This window comes from Micromys minutus (genome assembly GCF_963924665.1).
Source record: "Micromys minutus genome assembly, chromosome: 9".
NCBI classification, from domain to species: Eukaryota; Metazoa; Chordata; class Mammalia; order Rodentia; family Muridae; genus Micromys; species Micromys minutus.
The window spans coordinates 46741185-46760445 of NC_137978.1; the positions used below are offsets into that span (position 1 = coordinate 46741185).

A 19261-nucleotide genomic window follows, 5' to 3' on the forward strand; every position below is an offset into this window, starting at 1 on the left:
CCCTATATCCCCGTGGGTTAATTCTCTTCTGAACAACTCTATATCATATTCAGCTTTCTCCTTAAAGACATAAACTCTCAGCCAGAACTGATGCTGCACACCTTTAATCCTAGCACTCAGAAAGCAGAGGCAGGTGGATCGCTGAGTTTGAGGCCAGACTAATGAAAGCCAGGACAGCCAGGGCCACACAGAGAACCCTTGTCTCAAAAACCAAAATCAACCAACCAACCAAAGGATGAAGAATGTTATGGTGTCTGCTTAGGACCCAAAGGCCTTGGGTTCTATTCCCAATACCACACAGGCACACCAACAGAAATGACTATAACATCAGTAACCAGGCTGAATAGTTTTTTCCAGTAGTATTTGATCAGCTACTGAATAAAGTTAAACCTCTAGGTGGATCCTCAAGGCCTGCCAAAATATGTTCCATCCTACATCTTCAGTCTTATCTGTCACACCCATGATCCTTCAACTTTCCGACACTCCTCTTTGAGTTCTATTCCTTGAGGTGACAGGGAGCATCCAGAGCCTTCAATCTGGTGGTGGCCTGAATGAAACCTTCAAGATACGGCTTACTCCCAAAGCTGCCTTCATCCCTGCTGAAAGTCATCTTGCCCCTGTTCCTCAACACCTTTAACCTCCTCCTGGCCCTGTTTACCAAACACATGGCGCATCATTACCTTTCCTTCCAGCTAATGGACTTCATTACCAACCACCGGCCCAAGGTGAAGACACTCCCGTTTAGAGAGGTAAAACCAACTGTCAACCGCACAGCGTCTTCTTCTGACTGCATTAAGCTGTGGAAAACTTCATTTAAAGCACTAATCGTGTCTATCTCTGGATCACTTTTGCTTTCAGTTCTGGGATTAAGTCAGGGTGTTCGTTCTACATGCTGCAAAGTGCTCCCCGGAGCTGCTCTTCCATCTCTCCAGTACACATTTCTGAATGAATGTGAGTTATTGTCTTCATAAGAATAATCCTTTGGCCAGGTGCTGGCGATATATGTCTTTAATCCCAGCCCTCAGGAGCCTGCGGCAGGTGGATCTCTGTAAGTTCAGCCAGGTCTATAAAACCCACTAAGGGATTCTACATGAGCTACGTGAGGGGACCCTGTCTATAATTTTTGTAAAAATTTTTAATTGGTTTTCTGATCTTCTGGAATAAAACTATAGGCTCCATTCATAAGGCAAACGATTTTGATGATTTTGTGGAGGAAAAGTCAGAAGACACCAATAGTCTAGAACGGATGATCTTTTGTGACCCAGCTTTTTAACAGTATTCAGCTCTACTAACAAGAGTCTGGGATCCACCCATGATCCCATTATAACTCTCACCACAACCTCCTTAAGTAGCCTTTATGTCCCCATTAGACAGATGACAAAACTGAAGCTCTCAAAAGGTGTGCCGGCGGAGATCAGGTGGCTTAGTAATGTGCAACGTGTTCCATGGCAGTATGACTCCATAGCAGAAACCAGTGAGGAGAGAGGATGTGAATATCTAAGAGGCAGGCTGGCACTTGTAGTTGATGTAATTGATGCCCAAGCCAGATCTATTAATTAGGAGTAAGAGACATAACTGTAAAGTGGCCTAGAATGGGTGTGTCAGCACATCTCTGTGACAGGGCCTCAATGGGAAGCGCAGTTACCATTTGATGAGGATGGCTGGGGCAGCTAGAATCTGAGCAAGAGTAAACCAGTGGAGATGGAGGGACTTGCTGGTTGTGCTCAGTGGCATCTGGTCCTTCCCCTCCTCTTTCATTCAGTAAACAGTTTTGACCATGTAGTGTGTGCCAGTTGCTAGGCTGGGTGATAGAAATCCAGCGGTGAAGCTGCCAGCCCAGTGGGGGATGGGCAGGTGTACTAGCACTGGTTGGACGAATCCCTCCCCTCCCCCATGCCTTGCAGATTTTGGTCAGGCAAGGTCTCCCTCTTCCTCCTGTTGCCATACTCTCTGGACTCTTGCATCACCGGTGATAAGGCCACTGATTGGCTAAAGCTGTTTTGATTCCTCAATCATATTGAAGTCCTGAAGATGTGTCTAGATCAGATCTGAAAGGTTTTTGAGACTTCTTCCATTTCAGAACCGGTCAGATTATGAACCTAAAGGGATTCTCATCTTTTTTTTTTCCAGAATTAATTTTATGACACCAAATTCTTGGGCCTTTTTATTATAATGACAGTGTAACCATTCCAGGCATTATGGTTTATCATTCCTTATGTTGGTTTTTTTTTCCTTTTAATTTTTATTGTTTTCCAGCTCCAGTCCCCCCAGCTGCAGAACACAGCTTCTGCCCAGGGAAATCTTGTAGGAAAGAGGCCCCTCCGTCTGATTGGCTTGATAAAGCCAAAGGAGATACTCACACACCCACCAAAAGCTTACTCACACGGTCACTTACTCATTAAGCAGGCATTGTGTGAGGTCCTGAACAAGGACCAACCCTGACTTCACTTCTTTGAGTTGTCACAGACCCTCAAAAACAGAGTCAGCAAGATCCTAACAGCGACTCAGACCCTTGTTTTTTGTATTGTTTTGTTTGTCTCTATTCACCAAATTAAGCACTTTCCTTTCCCAACTCTTGAATTTGTTTTATCTACAAAATCAAGGAAGTTCAGAAGGAGATCTCTGGGAAATGTACAGTGTTCGTGTGTTTGTTTGATAAAGTCACTTCCCTTGACTCAACATTTTGGATAGAAAACGTCAAGTTTGGAAAAGCTCATCCTTCTTAGTAAAATATGAAAGCTGAGTGCTTTCAGGGCAATTAGCAGGACGTTTCTAGTTTGATCAGATGAGCGAGCCCGCAGCGCCCTCTGCAGTCCAGATTTTGCTATAGCTCAGCCACCGTGGACTGAAAAAGGCTTCCTGTGCTGCTCCAGATGATTCTGTACAGACGATTGTTAGGCCCCATATCATGGCGTCAAGGTCTCAATAAGAAGTCAGGCAATGGCTAAGTAAATATCGTGTGGCTGCTGAAAAGTCTAGCAAGAAGTAAGCTTTCATAAAATGTTACAGCCTAAATATATCTCCATTGCTTTGGCTTGCCCTCTCATCCCAGAGGCAGGAAGCCTCTGCTCAAGACAGAAAGAATTCGCTAAAAACCCTCGGAAATCTGTCCGCAGCATGGAGACCAGACCTTAAGGTCCAGCTTAACAGGCTGATCCAGTGGCTTGATTTAGAAAAAAAAAAAAATGTTTGCTATGGTGTCCTCTTTCTCCCACTCCACTCCAACGGGCCCTACTACCTATCGAGACGGGCAGAGGTGCTGAAGGGTGCATGTAGCCCTAGCTTTTTAAACCGTGTAAAACCCAAACAAATCATTTCTCTCTGCCCGTTTCCTGCTGTGTCAAAGAAGGGCTGTTGTGAGGGCGAGATCTAACTCAGAAGAACTCTTCAACAGGGCATTCGGGGTTGTTATTTATATTGCTGTTTTCCCCAAAGTCTCCTCCGCAAAAGCTGCATCACTACCCACCCCCCATGCTCAGCAACAGGCTCTGCTTACGTAAATCGCGGCGGCAAATGGGCAGGAAGGTGGGCGGGGTTTTAGAATAAGCCAATAGGAGCCCGCAGCGACGCTCGGGATAGGACCAGGCGTGTTTCCAGGCTGAGAAGGCAAAGAGTCTCCGAGGCTGTGGAGGGGACCCGAAAGGTCTTATTTCTTGCTCTGCCTATCAACCGGGCTCTGATTGGTGTAACACGCAGCGCCTGCCTCTTTCTCCGCCCTCTCTGAGCAGGAAGGGAGCAGGTAGCTCAAGGCTTGCTCCCCCCCTTCTTTCTTGATTTTATTTTTTATTTATTTTTTAATGTTTGTGAGAGGGTCTCCTATACACCAGGCCGGGAACTCAAATCCGAAACTCAAATTCGTTATGTATGATTCCCCCCAAGCCACAGCTTCCCAAATATCTGGGATTGCAAGTCTGTGTTGTCTGCCCTGGTGTTTTAAATCTCTACACATTTTTAAAAATCCATTTACACATTAAATTGCTTCGGTGTGTTACATTTTTAATATTAAAGAGACCCTTAGACCGGGCATGGGGATGGTTCAAGGCCGCGTTGGGCTACGTTGTGATTTGTTTCAATAACTGTGTTTAAGCGCTAGCTTCAAAAAAAGTGACTGAAAAGCCTGTTGTTTAAAGACCAGAAAGGAACAACTGTTGATTTTCCTGAGTAGCTGGCTTTTCAGACCTAGCTACCTGATCTTTGTCGTTTTTACTACTTTTTTGTATTGTCTTCGTGAGCTCTTCCAAAATGCAGGGTCTCTTGTAACACAGAGGAACCTAGAGGAAGACCTTGACCTTCTGATGGTGGTCCTGCCTCCACCTTTTGGAACGCTTAGATTATACGCCTGCGCTCTGGGCTCTTCAACTTTGAATTCTTTTACAACAAATAAGATATTTATTTTTATGTGCATGCGTCTGTATATATAAGTATGTGCACTACACGGTGCCCTCAGGGGCCTATGCTACATGAGACCTTGTCTTAACAGACATCTGAGAGATTTCACCTAAAATCCCCAATGTATGATTTCTCCTGTGACACTGAGGTCACCAGCTGGTAACTAGACTTGTCCTTTCCTGTTTTCAGCAATCATGAAGCACGCAGGCTGCTGGTATCAGGAACCAGCTGTAACGGTTGGTTGCAGATCCCCTTTGAACCCATTGACCACAGTGACATCACCTGTAGGCAAAGGGACCTGTGCATCTGTTGCCATGGCAACGGCCATACATCCCCCAGTGTCCATTTGGCTTACTTCCCACCTTTACCTGCCAGTGGTTATGTCACTAAATAAAAAGCAGATCCTTCCTGACTTTCGCCCCTTCTTTCTTTTTCCCCTTTGTCTTCGTCACCCCCTATTTTCCCCCACAATAAACTTATCTCACATGGAGCTGCTTTGGTTTGGTGTGCTCTGTCCGGATGTGAGCTCCGATTCTATCACACACAGAGCTGTTAACTTATTCGCATTATCTATAGGAATCCAAGTCCAAAACTTCCAGGAAAGATCTTCCTTAGCTGAGCGTGGCAGCACATGCCTATAAACCCAGCTCCTGCGGAGGCTGAGGCAGGCAGATCATAGGTCCAAAGGCCAGTAGGAGAGTTTAGTGAGACCCTGTTTCCCAGTTCCAAAATGAAAAGTAAAGGAGTGAGGGGGCTGGAGAGATGGCTCAGGCGTGTACAAGAAGTGCACTGTGAGGCCAGACATTTGGGGGTGGGGTGGGGAGTAAGACAAGAGCCAGGGTGTGAGAGAGCACAAGTGCATGCATGTGGTCTTGTGTGTCAAGGCATGTCTGTGGAAGCTGGTGGGAGTCAGTTCTCTCCTTCAACCATTTGAGTTCCGAAGTTCAAGTCAGGTCCTTAGTGTTGTTGGCAAGTGCCCTTATGCACTGAGTCATCTCACCTGCCCCCCTTTCTTGGGCTGGAGATCAAGCCCTGGGCCTCGAGTGTTAGGGAACCTCTCTGCCAGTGAGCTAAGAAGGATCCTTTACTTCCTTCTACTTTGCAAGTTCTTATTGACACACACCTTTGATCAGGGTCAAGGTGTAAGGCAACAACAGGAGTTTCTCATTCACTCTCCCGACTTTTTTTCTTTTCCCTTCTCTCCTTCATACGGTAGTTAAATAATCATTAACTTCTCCCTCCCACTTAAGAGACAAGGTCTACTATTTTGTGTAGCTGGCAATAAAAATGTGAGCTCAAGTCCGGTGTCGTGGCTCAGGCCTTTAGTCCCCAGTACTCAGGAGGCAAAGATAATCAATCTTGGAGTTTGAGGCCAGCCTGGTCTACAGAGTTAGTTCCGGATGGCCAAGGAAGCATCAAAAACCCTGTCCCAAAAAAACAAAAACATGAAACAAACAAGCAACAACAAGAAGGGGGAAAAAAAAAGAAAGAAAGAAAAGAAGGAGCTGGAGAGATGGCTCAGAGGTTAAGAGCACTGACTGCTCTTCCAGAGGTCCTAGAATTGAAGTTACAGACAGTTATAAGTCACCATGTGGGTGCTGGGAACTGAATCCATGTCTTCTGTAGGAGTAATAAGTGTTCTTAATCACTGAGCCATCTCTCTAGCCCCTGGATTTAAAAATAAGTATTTTTATGTGTTTTACCTTTATGTCTGTGTACTACATGTATACAGAGCTGTGGAAGCCAGAAGAGTATATCTATCCCCTGGAACTTATAACAGGTGGTTGTTAGCTGCCCAGTGGTGCTGTGAATTGAACCCAGGTCCTCTGGAAAAGCAACAAATGCTCTTAATTACTGGGCCTTATCTCCAGCCTCTTGTTTGTTTTAAACATTTATTTCTTTTATATATGTGAGGACACTGTCACTGTCCTTAGATGCTCGAGAAGAGGGCATCGGATCCCATTACAGATGTTTGTGAGCCACCACGTGGTTGCTGGGAATTGAACTCAGGGCCTCTTGAAGAGCAGCCAGTGCTCCTAACCACTGAGATATCTCTCCAGCCCCTTGTTTGTTTTTTTTCAAGATCACTTCATGTAACCCAAGTTGGCTTCAAACTGCCTATATACGGAGACTGACCTAGAACTCCTGATCTTACTGCCTTTCCCTCTTTTATGCTAAAATTACCAGCTGTACCCAAATTTTTAGATAAGAGTTAGATTTGGTAGTACATGCTTGGAAATTCCAGCATTTTGGAGGGTGAGCTAGGAGAATGCTGAGTTCAAGACCAGCCTAGGTTATGTAGCCTTTATTTTATATATGTATATGCCTATGCATATGATATATATGCTGTATATGAATATACACATATATGTATATATATTGTATATGTATATGTGTGTATATATTTTATTTACATATTTACTTATTTATTTTTAAAAGAAAGTGAGAATGAAGCCAGGTATGGTGGTGCACACCTTGAATCCCAGCACTTGGGAGGCAGAAGCAGGCAGATCTCTGAGTTTGAGGCCAGCCTAGTCTACAGAGTGGGTGCCAGTATAGTCAGGTCTACAGAGAAAACCAAACCAACAACCAAACAAACAAACAAAGAAAAAACAAAGAAAAATGAAAGTGAGAATAAATATACACAGGTCGATAATCCTAGCCCTGAGGAGGATTTAGCCAAATGGTAAATTTGAGGCCAGCCTGGGCCTTATCTGAAACAAAATAAACTCAAAAGAGAGAGGGAAGAGAGGGAGGGATGGGGAGACCAAAAGAGAGAAAAAAATATATTCACTCTTGGAGCAGAGGCAGAATGGTAGGTATAAATTTGAAGCAGACCATCCTGGTTTGCACGCAAAACAGCATGAAAACAAAAACAGAATCAAAGGTGGGGGGAGGGGTAAGATATGTGTGGTCGCGAGTTCTTTGCCTTCTCCCAAGTTTTAGATCCCTGGGAGTAGGGTACAGGTGGCTTAGGCATTCTGCTAATAAAGAAAGGGAGAAAAGAAAGGCTTTCAGGAGGACAGGAAGAAGGAAAGGTCTGAGGATCAGGACACAGAGATTAAGCATGCACGTGGCCAGTCTAGCCCGTGGAAGGTTGGTAGACCCTAGTCGGCTATCCCGCCATACTGTCGCTGCCTCGCCACTCTGTCTGCTCCATGTGCTGGGGGAGAGAGTGGTTGTCAATCTCAAGGAGCCAGTTTGCTTTTTCAGAGCCAGGCTTCTGTAAGTACAGCTCCATTGAGCCACACTTCCCTCTTTTGCCTAGCCACCCATCCATCTTTTCCATCACGCTGTTCCTTTGAGCCCCAGGTCCGGGTGCAGGGCCTTAGCCTCTCCTCCAGCCTCCCACACATTGCCATTAGAGTACTGCACACATTTTTGTCTAATCCTTTAAACCAGGTGTCTTTCCCAGTAGGCCGTGGATTCCATAAGAAAAGGAGCTGTCACTATTTTGTAGCTGGATCTCCAGGGAACACTGCGTGCTCAGCATATAGGAGATATCGAAAGTAACTTTGCTGGATGAAAGTTTAAAGAAAAATATAAAGGCTGATAATACTGAGGCACAGAGCTAAGCAAGTCCGGCAGAAAGCTTTGGGTTCAGGCCACAGCATTGCATAAAACTGAGTGTGCTGGAGGCACACACCCACGCACTCTCAAGGTTGGGCTCGATGGGGAAGGGCATCTGTTGTGTAAGCTGGAGGACCTCACTTTAGATCCCAGCACCCACATAAAAATCGGGCGTGCCTGTGCGCATGTTAACTCTGAGCATGGCTGGGAGGAGGGAGGTGATGTTGCTGGTTGCTGGCTGTTGCATTTTCGAAAACCCTTTCCCTGGACAGATAAAAAAACACCTACTTCCTACTAAAGCAGGAGTTCGCTAAAGTTCGGCTTGGGAAAACCAATTCGTTTATTTAACTTATTTATAATATGACTGGCCCAAAGCACCAAAGCACCAGAAAGCCTTACCTCGTATGTATGACAACTTCCCTGTAACTGCACAGATTAGGTCCCACCCTTCAGTTAACCATCCACTGTGTATTCAAGTACCTCCCGAGACTACCTTGTATAGGCAGGGCAGAATTATATACGGCTCACTGGGAAGTGTATGAGAAAGAAACTAGAATCCTAGGTAAGGGTTTAATCACCCCACTAAGCTCCTCCTTCTATGAGGGAAAGTCAAAAGTGATTTCCTGGGTCACAGCTGTTCTGGGACAGACAGAGCCACCCCTTCAACACTGGCAGGCCAGCCTGGAAAACCTTTGAGTGCCGGGTTCCATGAGAGACACTTCCTGTAAAGTAGAAATGTCATAGGACAGTGTGTCCTAGTCCAGCCTCATGCATCTGGTCTTCTCTTTGGTTGAGTGGAAAGTTGAGTTCAAGGCCAGCCTGGGATATATGAAACCTGTCACAAAACAAAACAAACAAAAAATACTATGATTTTTTTTTCTTTTCTTTTTAAACTAGAATACCCAACAAGGCTTGCAGGATGTGAGAATGAATCAGGGCTCTCTTTGTAAGAGACCAAAAACCCACACATGCTACCCTTAAAATGGAGTAGACGAGAACAGAAACTGAATTTCCGTCCTTGCTGGTGCCATCAGTCTGGTGTCTTGGACAGAGTAAACTGCTCAGACACAGACAGGCCAGTGACTCTTAAATCTAGCCAGCTTAGGAAAAACACAAACAAAACAGAACAAGAAGGTTTTTTTTTTTTAAAAATCAATGTCCGGGACTGAATTGTTTTGATTTTTATTTTATTGAGGTATGGTCAGTCTTGTGTAGCTGGCTGGCCTCCAATTCTCTTGACTTAGTCTTCTGCATTCTGAGGTGTTTGCTATGACAGCCAGCTATTTTTGTTTCTTCTTTGATTATATAAAAATATTTACTAGCCGGATGTGGTGGCATAACCGTTAATTCTCAGCACTCAGGAAGCAGAGGCAGGTGGAACTCTGTGAGGGGGAGTAGAACAAGTTCCAGGACAGCCAGGGCTGCACAGAGAAACCCTGTGTGGAAACACCGAAATAAGTAATAACATTGTATGTGTAGGCGTGTTTTGGTGTTTACCTACATGTTTGTATACCACATCCACGCTTGGTGCCCTTGTCCCTAGATCTCCTGGGACTGCAGTTATAAACAGTTATGAGCCACCCTGTGGGAAGTAGGGAACAAACTTGGGTCCTCTGCAAAGACAGCAAATGCTCTCAACTGCTGAGCCATCTCTCTAGCTCCCTTTTCTTGTGAGATAAGGTGCTACAATGAAGTCCAGGATGGCTGGAAACACTCCTGTGTCAACTTTCAGAGTGTTGAGATTATATAAGTCACCTTAGGCAGGAGGGCAGGTGGGAGGTGTGTGGTGTGTGTGTGATGTAGGTACTTGTTAGCAAGGTGTAGGGCACATGTGAGGACATGAGGGTAGAAGGTATCTCTCCTCAGTCTCTTAATTGCTTTCCATCTTTTTGTTTTGAGACAGGGTCTCTCATTGTGATGATTTGTATTTTCTTGGCCCAGGGAGTTAAAAGGTATGGCCTTGTTGGAGTAGGTGTGTCACTGTGGGCGTGGGCTTACCTGGAAGCCAACCTTCCATTAGCAGCTTTCAGATGAAGATGTAGAACTCTCAGCTCTGCCTGCCTAGATGCTGCCATGCTCCCTCCTTGATGACAATGGACTGAACCTCTGAGCCTGTAAGCCGGCCCCAAACACAGTGGCAACAGTATTGAATTGGGCACAGCGTGTGGGAAACACTACAAGAGTGTGCACACTGGCTGTCACTGACCAGGTGACTGATATTATTAGAAGCATGCCAAAACTGACTGGTGAGAAATAAACAAGGTTTTCCTTTAACAAAACTTTGCCAGAGCTCCTTTTGGAAAAAATGTATGTATGTATGTATGTATGTATGTATGCATGTATGTATGTGTGTATGTATGTATGTTGTCATTTATAAGATTTGCCTTGGTCATGGTGTCTGTTCACAGCAGTAAAACCCTAAGACACTCATTGAACCTAAAGCTTATGGATTATGCTAGGCTGATGACTAATTAGCTTCAGGGATCCTCCTGCCTCACCCCCCCCCCCCCCACACTAGTTACAGGTCCTCATGCGTCTGCATGGGGACTTTATTGACTGAGCCACCGCTTCAGTCATAAATTTGGATTTAATTGGTCCTAAGATAATGATGGTCTTTCTCTTCTTCTTCCTCCCTTCCCTTTCTCAACTAACTTCTCTTCCCAAGGCAAGACTCAAACCCAGGAACTATTCAAGCATTTGACCACTGGGGTAGACTGCTATCTTTTGAACTTTTGTTTCTAGACTCTCCTCCTCCCTTATTTCCATGTATAGCCTGAATTAAAAACAACTTTTTGTTGTTTGTTTGTTTGAGACAGGATTTCTAAATTTCTAATAGACCAGGTTGGCCTTGAACCCCCTGCCTCTTCCTCCCCAATTGCTGGGACTGAAGGTGTGTACCATCACTGCTCTGCTGAAAACAACTTTTGAGTTAACTTCTGTGGAAACCTCAGAGTTAGGATCTCCAGTTTGCATTGCAGAGGCATGTACAGACAGACACGCTGACAGGATTCCAGTCACAGCCAATGTGTCAGTGCCAACACCAACCACAGCCATATCTACACTTACTGGCAAGGAGCTTCCGTCCGTCCGTCCGTCCGTCCATCCATCCATCCATCCTCAGAGGAGCAGATGCACCACTTCCTACACCGAATGGAAGAAGGAGCTATTGGGCATCAAACCTGCAACCCTGGAACTGTATATAGCTAAGGGCTTTGAGAGCACTAGCCGAGGAAACAGCTTTCTGCTTCGGACAAGCTTCATCAGGAGACCTGTGAGAAGTTACCTCACAACCTGCATCAGTAACTTTGGCTGTCAAATTAAACCAGGGCCAGGGTAGGTAGCGCAGCGGTAGAGAGCATGCTTAGAATGGTAAGATCCTTTATTTGATTTCCAGGACTATCAAGTTTAAAAAAGTACACATAATGAATAAAAATAATTTGTCAAAAATAACTTCAGATGTAATAAGCAAATTGATTGTAACATGCTCTGTCACATATAAATTTTGTTCAAACTGTAAATAATTACTTTGTAAAATTCTATAGGACTAGCTTAAAAAAAAAAAAACAGAAAGGAAAACAAAACAAAACAAAACAAAAAAAAAAAAAAAAAAACAAGAAATGGGCCAGTAAGGTGGCTCAGTGGGTAAAGGTGCTTGCCACCAAGTCTGGCAACAACCTGAGTTTGATCCCCAGGACCCACATGGTAGGGAATGGAATCCTCCTACAAGCTGTCCCCTGACCTCTGTGGCACAAACATACTCATTCACCACTCCGGACCTTTTCTATACCTAAAATAACTGTTTAAAACACTCACTCACACACACACACACATACCCCAGAGTCAGTGACAGGTCTCAGTGGGTAGAGGCGCTTGCTGCCAATCTGACAACCTGAGTTCAATCCCGAGGACCCACACCATCTCTTCAAGTTGTCCAGTGACATCCCTGCCCCCGCATACACACTGTGGCACCTTCACACACACAAAATACAATTTAAGAAAATTGTAATAAAACAAAGCCGTGGTTTGTTAAATCAGAACAAAAACAAATCCCAGAGAGTGCCCCAGTGAAGGACTCAGCTAGTTTGGAAGCTGCTTAGACAGGTCTGCTCTTGCAGCTCACAGAACTACTCTTCCTGCTCGGTCAGTTTTGTTCATGTCTTGAGATTCTGTGAAATAGTGATCCCCATTCTTCTAATAAAATACTATTTCTTCCTCTGAAGCCAGCCAGAACCGGTGCTCCTTACATGTAAACCAGCACACAAGGAATGGAATAACCACTGTAGTGTATCTTGAAATGTATTTTGTGAAATGTTAATGGGCAAGAAGTGACAGCCTCTACAGAGAGTCCCAGTACTCAGGAGGCTGGGGCAGAAATTCCAGGATTCCAGGCTAGTCTGGGCAGCACAGTGGGTTCCAGACTAGCTTGGATTACATAGCAAATCCCAGTTCAGCCTGGGCTGCATAGAGACCCTGTCTCAAAATAAGAACCAGAGCCAAGCATGGAGACTTAGATCTGAGCTCTTAGCACTGGGGAAGTTTAGGCTTAAGGTTTGCTTGGGCTTCATAGTGAGTTCTAGACTAGCCTGAGCTACAAAGACCTTGTGTTCGAAAGCTAAAGGAGGGTTAGCACTCTGGCACATGATATTATTCCTTCTACCTAGGAAGCAGTGGCAGGTGAGTCCCTGAGACTGGGCCAACCTAGTCTACATAGCAAGTTCTAAGCCAACCAGGGCTACATAGTGAAATCTCATTTCTGAACAAGACTGGCATAGTGGCACAGTCCTTTAATCCCAACACCTAGGATATACATAGTACGTTTTGGGCCAGCTGGGGCTACACAGTGAGAGACCCTGATTCAAAACAACAAATAAACAAAACAGGGACTGGAGACACAGCTCAGTGGTTTTAAGAGCTTTGGTTGTTCTTCCTGAGGACTGGGGTTCAATATCCAGCATCTACACGGAGGATCATGACTATACACTCTTCTGCCTTCCTTGAACACCAGGCATGCACGTAGTGCCCAGACATACATGCAGGCAAAAACATTCCATAGATCTAACATTAAAAAACCACCAGAGCACACACCTCTCAGCACTCTCGAGGCAGAGGCAGTGGATCTCTGAGTTCAAGGCCAACCTGGTCTTCGGAGAGAAAGTTCCTGGACAGCCAGGGCTACACAGAGAAACTGAGTCTTGAAAAAACAAAAACAAAACCAACCAGAACCCCCAAACCCAAACCATCCAGACCCACACATGAGACTCCCCAAACCCAAATCATCCAAACCCACAACATATGCACACATATGAGACACCCAAGGTCTAGGGCTGTGGTTTGCTTAACAAATGTGAGTCTAGCACAACAAAGCCACGTGATGACTGATGCTTGTCATTCCAGCTCCCGTGCAATGGGAGATGGGGTGCAGGAAGATCAGGAGTTCAAGGTCATCTTGAGCTTCTTACCCCCCCCCCCCCAAACAAGACATTAAGAAAGATAAAACAGGGGCTGGAGAGATCACCCATTGGTTAAGAGCACTGGTTGTTCTTCCAGAGGACCTGGGTTCAATTCCAGCACCCACATGGCAGCTCACCGCTGTCCATAACCTCAGTTCCAGGGGATCTGGTACCCTCACACAGACATATATACAGGCAAACCACCAAGGCACATTACAAAAGAACAAAAAAAAAAAACTAAACCTAGCTTAAGCAGTTTGTTCAGTCTAGGAATTTGCAACTCAACTATCCACAGCTTGAGCAATATTTTGCTGTTATTTAATACTTGCATCTCACCTAGTGTGGTGGCTCACACCTTTAATTCCAGCACTCGGACGCAGAGGCAGAGGCAGAGGCAGAGGTAGAGGTAGAGGCAGAGGCAGAGGCAGAGGCAGAGGCAGATGGATCTCTGAGTTGCAGTACAGGCTGTGTTTAGAGTGAGTTCCAGACCAGCCAGGGTTCTTATATAGGAAGAACCAGTGTTTCCTTTCAGTTGGCTGTGGTAAAAACGCTGAGTCATCTTCCCATTGAATGACGACTCACTCAGGAAGTCAGAGGCTCTGGTTTTCTTGATTCCAAGCCTAGGGGGGAAGAGATCTTTTCAATACCTAGTGCTGGGTGTCTACCCAGGCCCTCATACATATCTAAGCCGGTTCTTTACTACCCAGTTACAGTTCAACTGGTGGTTTTTCTTTGAGACATGGACTTAAGAAGGCCAGACTGTATCTTTTCTTTTTTTCCTGGAACTACGGACCAGGTTGGCCAGGAACTTATGGAAATCCCCCTGCCTCTGCTTCCTGTGTGTTGGGATCAAAAGCGTGTGCCACCACTGCCTGGCTCTATGTATCTTTTTAAAATAAATTTGCTGAAAAGTGAGATATTTTTGAAAACAGTGTTATGGGTGTCCTGTCTGCCTGTGTGTCTGTGCACATGTGTTTAGTTCATGTGGACAGAAGAGGGACCGGAGTTACAGATGGTTGTGAGCAGCCTTGTGGATGCTGGTAATTGAATCCGGGTCCTCTGGAAGAGCAGCCAGTGCTAGGCAACTACTCTTATCATGAAAGCTACATTCCAAACTCGCATATGGTTTCTAATTGTAGTTGTCTCAAGCTTAGAGAAATAACTAGTTCATATGAAGAAGCCTTCCAGTAATTTGTTATTTTTGGTCCCTGGAGTGGTAGCTTTGGAAACCATCTTTCCTGTTTCCCAGACTGCTGCTAGGCTTTATGCATTGGACTGGGATTTACGTTTCAGGATTTCTCTGCACATTCTGGTTTGATCGAGGTTTGTATCCCAGCCCCCACTTACTCTTATTTAGTAAGAAATTCTAATGGATGACGTGTCTGTCGCTCAGTGGTTCTCAACCTTCCTGATGCTTCAACCCCTTAATGATTTTGTGGCTACTTCTTAACTGTAATTTCACTGCCGTTTCCGATCAGAGTATCAGTATTTGATAGTTCAGATGTTCTTAGGCGACTCCTGTGAAAGGGTATTTCTACCTACCCGTGGGGTCTGAACCCAAAAGGTTGAGAACTGCTGTTCTAGATAGTAGAAGGCATCAGGCAAGTTTCCTGGTGATAATTTATTATCTGTTAATAGCACACAGACCAAATGTTAATCATTCAAAACAATGTCTCTACAGAAGTGGGGAATGATGCCAGCCACTCTGTGAGGGACTGACTGTGTGCATTTAATTGTGATCACTCTTTAGGTTCTTAATCTTCTTCTTATGCCGTTCAATTTGTTTCTGCAGACGCTCTATCTCCTTCAAGTGGTGGTCAATTTCATCTTCATGGTGTTTTTTCAGCGCAGCCAGCTGTTCTCTAGTCTTCTCTCTATAAAGAAACAGTGGCTGAGGGTTTAATTCCAACCTTTCATCCCAAAGAGATCTTTATTTTACGTTTATAACATTTACTTGTGAGTGTGCGCACAGGGTGGGGTAGGGAGACCAGCTTGTGGGAGTCGGTTCTCTCCTAGCAAGTGAGTCCCAGGCATCATAACTATGTTCATAGTTTTGGTTACAGAGCACCTTTAGCCTCTGAGTCATTTCACAGCCTTTCAAGATCTTTCATCATAATCAATAATCCCGAGTTAGTGGCTCACTACTGGGATCCCAGCATCTTGAGGAGTTGCTGCAGGTCTGAAGGAAGCCTGAGATCCAACACAACTTGAACTGGAGTGAGGGTGTCTAGAAGCCAGAAACCAAGAGCTGCAGAGATGACTCAGAAGTTAAGAGCACTTGCTGCTCTTGCAGAGGACCCAGGTTCTATTCCCAGCATCCACATGGTGACCTACAACCATCTATAACTGTGGTTCTAGGAGATCCAACTGCTGTCTTTGGAGAAGTTCTGAATTTAAGCTTCCTGAGTTGGGAGGGAATATGGCTCAATGTTTAAGAACACTTGCTCCCCTAGAGAACTGAGTAGATAGATGGCTGAGATTAAGGTAATGTATTTCTAGAAAAATCCAAATTCAATTCCCAGCACCAATGTCAGGCAGCTCCAAACTATCTGTCACTGCAACTCAGGGATCTATTGCTTCTGGCTTCTGATGGTCCCCACACTTGGCACAAGAATGCATGCATACACACAGAAGTGTGCACCCACATACAGGCATGTTTAAATAAAGTTGTACACCACTGTTATCAGCTTCTTTTTCTTTTACGTGTGAGTGTTTTGCCTGCATTTCTTTTTTGAACAGGGTCTTTTTATATATGGCTGTCATGAACCTCAGTATGTAGACCAGTCTGGTCTCAAACTCAAGAGATTTGCCTGCTTCTTCCTCTGTCTCCAGAACACACTCAGATGGATTAAAGGCACGCACCATATGCATACATTGCCCATGTAGACCAGAGGAGAATTTGGGATGTCACGGAACTGGAGCTATAGACAGTTCTCTCTACTGGTTAGAACTAGGGAGTGGACTAAGTCTATCTACAACCTTTTCCTGGCCCTGAGTTATCTTTAACTTCTGTCCACTGGAGAGAGAGTTGTTAGACACTGTGAGGGCACTGGCAAGAGAACCTGGTTCCTCTGGAAGAGCAGTCAGTCCTCTTACTCCCGAGCCATCTCTCCAGCGTATGCTCTAGCAAAGAACCTCAGGTTGGTTTCCAGCACCTATTTTAAGAGAGAACTCCCTGTATCTCTAATTCCAAGGGTACTTAATTTCTAATTCCCAATGGGCGCCTGTGCTCAGGCACAAATCCTAACACAGTCAAAGAATTAAAAATAAATCTTTACAAGAAAGAAAACCCAACCCAACAAAACAACAACACATAAAGTAAAGGACATGGGTCCCAAGCCAGGAGTAGCAGTATAAGCTTATTATCCCAACACTTAATAAAGCTGAGGCAAGAGAACTGCCATCCTAATGATTGCTTTTTGGTACTGAGCCTTGAATCCCAGGTTTAAATCCTTATTCCGTAAATGAGCAACAACCCCTATGGGCTTAGGAAGGAGACCAAAGGAGAAACGGAAGCAAGATTAGTTTCTGGCGGCTCTCCAGTGGACAGAAGTCAGTTAAAGATAACTCAGGGCCGGGAAAAAGTTGTAGATAGACCTAGTCCACTCCCTAGTTCTAACCAGTGGTAAGAAATGTACAACCCAGGGCCTAAGTAGTGCAAAAGTCTCCCAGAGTGGGGGAAATCTAACCTTGAGCAGGTACTATTTCGTTCATGAGAACTGGAGACACGTGGAGGATCTAGAAATGGCTGACAGGATCTGAGGCCTTAGGGAATGGACGCAGCCTTACAAAACTAAAGCGAGTTGAGGGGCAGTTGGGGAGAAAAGATGAGGGTGACAGGTAAGACGGGCTCAGAGCGTCTGCCTGTTCGGGCTAGCTGGATGTAAAACACTGCTCAAAGAATCTGGGGGAGTCTCGCACAACCAGGGGTGCAGAGGGGAATACTGTGGGAGGGGAAGATGACAGCAAGTGATAAATTATAAGATGAGCCTTGGGCTGAGTCCTGCAGAACCGGTGTAAAAGGCTTAGGGCTGGGTGGGAGGCCAGCAGTGTGATGTTAGCTGTCTCTACAGCATAGAGAGCCGATGGCTTCAACAGCCTTGGAATTCAGCCAGAAGATGGGCGCCCCATGGGACCAGGTAAAGATAGGTGGAGCGACAGAGAGCGTAGAAAGGGCAGGAAGGGCAATTGGGGGCTGGACTTGGGACCAGGTGGGCCTCACCGGAAGTACCGATCCTCTTCAGCCTTCTCTCGTTTTCCGAAGGCCCCACCAGCTTCTCGGATGGAGCCAGCGCCGGAATCCATGCTCTCCGACTGCAGAAAGAGTCGTGGACATGAAAAAAAGGCACACCAAGGGAGAGAGGACCCGCGCCCCGCGATGGGCGGTGGGTCGTGCTGCCACTTACCGAGTCCGAGGCGAAACCTCGGCTTTGCAAGACCCTCATGCCCCAGACACCGAGCCGAGCTCGAGCCACCAACGTTAAGCCTGCCATTGTCAGCGGCGCTGCTCGCCTCGGGTTGCGGGCGTGGCTGCTTCTCTCCTAGCGCGCTAACTGCGAGGGCGTCTGAACCGCCAATCTAGACGGTGGGGAGGCGGGACGAGCGCGGAAACAGCGAATCAGGAGGGAGGGGCGGGGCTTACGATTGTCCGCAGAGGGAGGGCGGTTTATGCTTTAGCTAACAGGTAATAAACAGGGCTCTGAAGCATCACGACCCAGGAGTCTACCGAGCGATGTCAGAAGGTGAAATCTTGGCTTTTGGTCTCCTTAGAATGAGGCATTTCGTTCACTTCCACCGCACAACTTCCGTCCTAAGGTCGATTTCATTAAAAATGTACATGATGGTAATCCCTATGGGCGTTAATAAATTGGGGGAAAACAAGATTTCTGGTATCTATGCTTAGGATGCCGACCTCCAACATACCTATATTTATACATACGAAATCGTGTTCATCTCTTGAGATGTTCTTGTTTTTTGGTTATATTGCCACTGCAGTCTGCTCTCACCTTAAATGTCATTCCACAGAGAAACCCGAAATTTCCTGTCGTCAGCACATTTGTTATCTTGCTTCTGAGTTCTTACAGTTCACCTTGTGAAGCCATCTGAGCCTTAGTAGGTAGTGAATTAGTATTTTTGAACCGTATTAGTATGTCGGTGAATGGACCTCATAACTTGGTGACAGGGGACAACATTGAAAAGAACATCAAGCGAACTGGCTGTACAAACCTGTAATCCCAGCGCTCCTGAGGCACATGCAGAGAGGAAGAGCAGATGTGTTTTAATCTAGCCTATTCAACAAAGGGAACTCTTGGCCAGCCAGGGCTTCATAGTAAGACCCTGTTTTAAGAAACACCTCCTCCCCCAGCCACACACACACACACACACACACACACACACACACTCCATGTGCATTGTGGCACTGTGTCCCCATCAATAAATAAGTATAATTTTAAAAACTAAAGAACAACTTCAAGGACAAATACTTGTACATGAAAGTTCATAATACCCTCCATCCCACTTTGTCCCTCCCTCCCTAGATGAGATCTGGTGTAACTCAGGATGGCCTCAAACTCCCAGGGAAGAGAACTGTGGTTCCTCATCTTTCTGACTCTCCCTCCCACATGTTGGGGTTACAGGCATGTGCCCAGCTTCATAATACTGTTTCGCAATCAAATGTTGAGCTACCAAAGACAACAAATCATTGCAGAGACATACTTTTGTGGAATTTGGTGCCACCATAAAATGCAGTAAATTTTGTTTTTGTTTTTTGTTTGTTTTTGAGACAGGTTTTTCTTCACAGGCCTGGCTGTCCTGGAACTTACTCTTGTAGACTAGGCTGGTCCCAAATGAGG

General features: G+C 45.5%; 1 protein-coding gene across 1 annotated transcript; it reads right to left on the reverse strand.

Moving 5' to 3' along the window:
- Nucleotides 1-15028: 15028 nt before the first annotated feature.
- ATP5IF1 (ATP synthase inhibitory factor subunit 1) lies at nucleotides 15029-17942 on the reverse strand. Its single transcript, XM_080921443.1, has 3 exons — nucleotides 17816-17942; nucleotides 17632-17723; nucleotides 15029-15283 (listed from the first exon to the last, which is right to left on the reverse strand). The coding sequence occupies exons 1-3, from the start codon at nucleotides 17900-17902 to the stop codon at nucleotides 15139-15141; spliced, it is 324 nt and encodes a 107-aa protein (XP_080777569.1). The 5' UTR covers nucleotides 17903-17942; the 3' UTR covers nucleotides 15029-15138.
- Between the last annotated feature and the right edge of the window lie 1319 nt (nucleotides 17943-19261).